Source organism: Cucurbita moschata, unplaced genomic scaffold (genome assembly GCF_002738365.1).
Source record: "Cucurbita moschata cultivar Rifu unplaced genomic scaffold, Cmos_1.0 Cmo_Scf00095, whole genome shotgun sequence".
Lineage (NCBI taxonomy): Eukaryota > Viridiplantae > Streptophyta > Magnoliopsida > Cucurbitales > Cucurbitaceae > Cucurbita > Cucurbita moschata.
The window spans coordinates 400,901-406,023 of NW_019268611.1; the positions used below are offsets into that span (position 1 = coordinate 400,901).

A 5,123-nucleotide genomic window follows, 5' to 3' on the forward strand; every position below is an offset into this window, starting at 1 on the left:
TATTATCATCTAAAACACAAGAAACTTGATTTTAACATCACCCTAGTCCTTTATGGGAGTTGTGAAGGTCTACTTGGATACCTAAGGGGACTAGGTAGCTTAATGTAGACTCTTACTTTCACATTACTTTTATTTTGACTTCTCAAGTCTATCTTGGTCAAGTAGCACTAAGGTCTTGACCCTCTGACCGCCACACACGATCCTAAGATACTTTGTCTACTAGAGGCGTCCTGACCAAAATTATCGTCAAGCCAACCAAATTTTAACATCCTAGGTCTAGCTATAGGCAGATAAACACACGCTCTACATGCAGAACACATAGTGATTATCACTTGGGCCTAACATACTAAATCATGCATACAAGCTCAATGGAGTATAACATCCATCAATCACCCAAAACACATAACACAATATCTCATCGTCCATTCTAATACAATAAGAAACATTTAAAATAGCATTCATAAAATCTCATCACAGGAGCATTTTAGTAATTTTTACCTCTTACATACCTTACTCATCCTTATTTCCGAACTCGGATTCTAGTCATGCATATTCTCTTCCTAGCATTGTAGAATATATAAAAGTAACATGCATCTCACAATCTTATCCTAGAGGAATAATAATAATTTTTTTTATCGCACATATAACACATTCTTATCCAAAAGCGCCCTTGTGTAGTTCTAACATGTATATTCTTACTACCTAAGGTAAAGAATGTTCATGTACTAGCATGTCTTAATGATCCCTACAAGTACTACTAACTTAAAGTCTATGTGGCTGCTTACATGGATGACGCATGCCTCCGTGAACTAAGTTTTTCCGTCTAAGGAACTCCAAAAATTATAAAATTTCTCTAGTAGGTTCTAATAAAAGTAGAATTAGGCTTAGTGTTGAAATCAAGATGAGAAACTGACAAACAAAAGTCATAAGAGTTAAAAAGTGGATTTACATGTGAGTATCACGTACAAAGAAGAGTCTTTATGTGCATTTCCATGTGCGCTCCAAGGGAGGATACCTATACTCTCTACACGACATGTGGTACACTCGAATAGATTGCACTATGTCAGGTCAAGTCACATGAACAGTTTATGTCGAGATAGACATAGGTTCTTCGCCACACCTAACTTTGTTAGTTTTCATCCATTTTTACAAAGTTATTTTTCTTTTAATTTCTAATCAAACACGAGAAAAAATAACTAAGTCCAAAAATAATCTAATACTGTAAATCTAACCGTTCTTGATGCACACTAGAATGTTAACTTCTAATCAAAATCAACTTCGCTCATAAAGTTTGACCAAAATATCTCCAAGAATAACCTAATAAAAATTAGAACCTGAGTCTAAGTAAAATCCACAAATCTAAGTAAAATCCACCCATCTAAGTAAAAATCGAAAATAAGAACTTGAAACTCCTATCTATCAAATTTCATTATGTCCTGACATATTCTGTCCATTCAAAAGTCCAAATAGGTTCTCCTCAATCCATTGAACATTTCTTGTGAATAATTTATGGTGAAATTCTTACTCCAAATAGCCATTTATAGAGGATTTCAATTTCTACCTCTCTTCCAAACCTTAGCCTTTCTTTTCTCTTTCTTACCTTTTTCTTTCCCCTCTTTATCATCCATCTAATCAGGGTTCTAAAAGTTTCTTAATTTTTTACTGAGTTCTAGGTTTTTTTTTTTAAAACATTTTTCTCTTATAAGGCTCTTAAAACCCTCAATAAAATCTTTAAAATTCGAGCTTAAAAGAAAAAATCGAATATTTAATTACTGGTTGAGGTTTGAGTGTTATAAATTCTTCCCTCCTTAAAAATTATCATCAAGAAAGTTGCTTATGCCTGATTCCCAAGATAGGACATCCTCTTGTCCATTTTCTTTGCTCAAATTGTTACATTGTCTCGATGATTAATCTACCAAACATTGACGGTAGACATTCCTTCACTACACAACCTCCTGTAGATGATGATGTAGATGATGAAGTCTGCACCTAAACTTACACTCCTCTTGGGAACCCTTCCTCAAATTTCCTAACCATCAACGTGTTTCTAACCTTTTGGATGCTCCTAGAGCTACCTTACCTCTTGTTTTTTTACGATTTAATGTTGGTCTGTTTGTCCATGTTACAATTTTTTATTTGAAGCCTCATAAAATGAATCGTGACATCTCTACTCTTACTATAACTATTATTTTTTATAATCATCTACCAATACTGAATCCATATTCATACAACGTAGAATTTTTGTTCAAAATCTTGAACTAAGCTTATACTAACTCGACTTTCAAATACTATGGGCATTTTTTAAAAATTAAATTCGTAAACCTTAATGGGGCATCACACTAATGCAAGAATTTGAGCTCATAATCTAAAGTTTAAATCATCATTAAGAAAATCATAATTTAAAATTAATCTGTTTAAAATTTATTATTTTAGCAATAATATTGAAATAATCCATAAAGATATTGATTAGACCCTTCATATATATGTACATACCGATGGGCCATATTCATTCCTTGTTTCTCTGTCTCATCATACTTGGCTATATATCTCTTTATTCTTTTCTAAAAATAGATTAAAAAGAAAAATTGAAATTGAGGTAGAGAAGAAGACATCATGGGAAGAAGCTGTCATGGAGATGAAACATGGGAAGAACAGAACCAAATCCAAGAACAAGAAGACGAAGAAGCTTTATCTTTCTGTGACCTTCCTCTAAAAGAAACGCAGCCGCCTTTGAATCTAAATGAAACCCCGATCAGATCCTCCGCCGCCGTCCAATCGGAGGACTTTGATTTCAACCACTGCCCTCCGCCACTGCCGCAGCCCATGTGCGCCGCCGATGAGGTCTTCTTTCAAGGCCATATCCTCCCTCTTCGTCACTCTTTCAGCTCTGAAAATTCCCACAATAACCCCTTCTTTCCTAGAAATTCCTCCACCAGGTCCAAATTTTATACATTATCATTTTTTTATATTTTTTTTATAATTTCAGCCTATTTTTATTATAATCTAAGATTCTTTCCTCCCTGTCTTGTTCTTGCTTCTCTCCCGACAGGTCGGAGTCTTCGGATATGTTAAGGTTTAGAAATGGAAGCACCAGCAGCAGTAGCAGTAGAAGCCATTATTCCCGGTAAACCTTTTCAATTTTCACGAGCATAGAAAGATAAATTTTAATTTTTTTATAAGAGTATAGAAATCTACTCTAAAAAAATAAAAATAAATACAAAAATGGCTTATAATAAATTAGCAATTCTTAATCCTAACATTACTATGTTGTTCATTGATATTTGAATGATATAAAGTATATTTCAAATTTCAGATCATCAAGTCTTAGTAATAATTCCATTTCAATTCCGACGAATTCCAAGCCAAGACCACACAACAACGTTTTCCACTCTCATCCTAGTCCGACGCCCCAAATCAGATCCCATTCAACTTCCGGCCGCCGAAGCCGGAGTTCATCCCGGTGGGACTTTTTCCGGCTGGGTCTTCTCCGAACGCCGGGAATGGAACTTCACGACCTCAAAACTCGCACTAACTCCTCCTCCTCCGCCACCGCCGCCGCCACCCCGGCGGCGCATACAACAGCTGGCTCGTTTCTGGGTGTGGTGAGCTGCAAAAAATCAGTGGATACAGTAGCGGCGGCGGGGAAGAAGAAAAGGAGTGAAAATGGAAAGGAAAATGAAAAGGAAAGGGGAACGAGGGTGTCACATCGTCGAACATTTGAATGGGTAAAGCAGCTCTCGCATGCAAGCTCTGGTGACGAACAATAATCATTCATTCCCCACTTTCCTTTTCAATTTCACTTTTCTAACTTTGGTGTTTTCATTCATTTTTTACTTACAAGTCAAGAAGATATCTCCATCAAAGATTATTCATGTAAAGAGTTCATGGTGTTGTTTAACAAATGCATAGATCAATGATGAATTGAATGATGCTATGATGGTTTATGATGAGGGAAATAGCTATGAATGGGATTGTTATGAAGGTTTGGTGGGTTTTGTTTGAAAGGGAATTTTAGTGGTGAGAGGCAAGAGGATTATGGGGATACCAAAAAGAGGAAAGTGGTGAGGTGGGTTTCATGATGAAGGTGTGACATTTTGGTGGGGCTACGGCGGTTTGTATTCAATGTGGAATTCTTTCATCTTTCGTGCTCTCACGAGACCTATACCACAAATAGTTTGCACCCATAAAAGTAAAAGCTAAGGCTAAAATGATGGAACTCTTGATCCAAAGCTAAATGCACGAAAAGACCTTTCGTCCACCGATCAATGTTTAGAGACACGAGAACTAGGATATGTCTCATTTTAAATTGGTATAATATAAAATTCGAGAGTGGATAGACATGTTTTAAAATTTTGAGGAAAAATTTAGAAATGAAAGTCCAAAGATGACAATATATGGTAGCGCGTATGATTTAGCAAAGATGTATATAATATAATTGGTTTAGACACTTTCTTGACAAAAATATTATTGTGAGACTTGTCGTTTGGAGAGGGGAATAAAACATTTTTTATAAGTGTGTGGAGGGGAATGAAACATTTTTTATAAGTGTGTGGAAATCTTTCCTTAGCAAACGTGTTTTAAAATCGCGAGACTGATGGAGATGAGCTATTACAATATATACTAGCAGTGGCTTTGAGCTATTATAAATGGTATTAGTCACCGGGTGGTGTACTAGCGAGGATGCTGGGCCCCTAAAGGGGTGGATTGTGAGATCCTACCATGGTTGGAGGAGAACAAAACATTGTCTTATAAGTGTGTGAAAATCTCTCCCTAGCGGACGCGCTTTAAAATCGTGAGGCTGACAGTGACATGTAATGGGCCATAGCAGACAATATCTACGGGTGGTGGGCTCATGCTATTACAATCATATTTTCAAATCTCTAACTCCACGCATAAATCCCACCCTCGATAAAAGTCTCAAGGTATATAAAAGGTCATTTTCTTTCCTGTGCTGGTACAGGACATTATTCTTGCTCACCTTGACACCAACTCAAATTAAATATGCTAACTAACTATTACAATCAAAATCATCACCTACATCAAAAAGTTCAAGTCAGCAACATTAAAAGTTAGATGTATTGAAAAATCTTTCAGGAGATCAATTTTATAGGCATTGTTATTAA

General features: G+C 36.0%; 1 protein-coding gene across 1 annotated transcript; it reads left to right on the forward strand.

Annotated features, from left to right (window-relative positions):
* The first annotated feature begins 2,551 nt into the window (after window positions 1–2,551).
* LOC111439472 (probable membrane-associated kinase regulator 1) lies at window positions 2,552–3,979 on the forward strand. The gene is made up of 3 exons (XM_023077147.1): window positions 2,552–2,936; window positions 3,050–3,124; window positions 3,314–3,979. Exons 1-3 carry the CDS (start codon window positions 2,614–2,616, stop codon window positions 3,765–3,767), a joined length of 852 nt encoding a protein of 283 aa, XP_022932915.1. The 5' UTR covers window positions 2,552–2,613; the 3' UTR covers window positions 3,768–3,979.
* Window positions 3,980–5,123: the final 1,144 nt, after the last annotated feature.

Bases quoted from the DNA above. Each gene is read 5' to 3' on its own strand.
- LOC111439472 (XM_023077147.1), top strand. From the start codon at position 2,614: ATGGGAAGAAGCTGTCATGGAGATGAAACATGGGAAGAACAGAACCAA. The intron at 2,937-3,049 runs GTCCAAATTTTA...CTCTCCCGACAG, and splicing joins CCTAGAAATTCCTCCACCAG to GTCGGAGTCTTCGGATATGT. The intron at 3,125-3,313 runs GTAAACCTTTTC...TTCAAATTTCAG, and splicing joins AGTAGAAGCCATTATTCCCG to ATCATCAAGTCTTAGTAATA.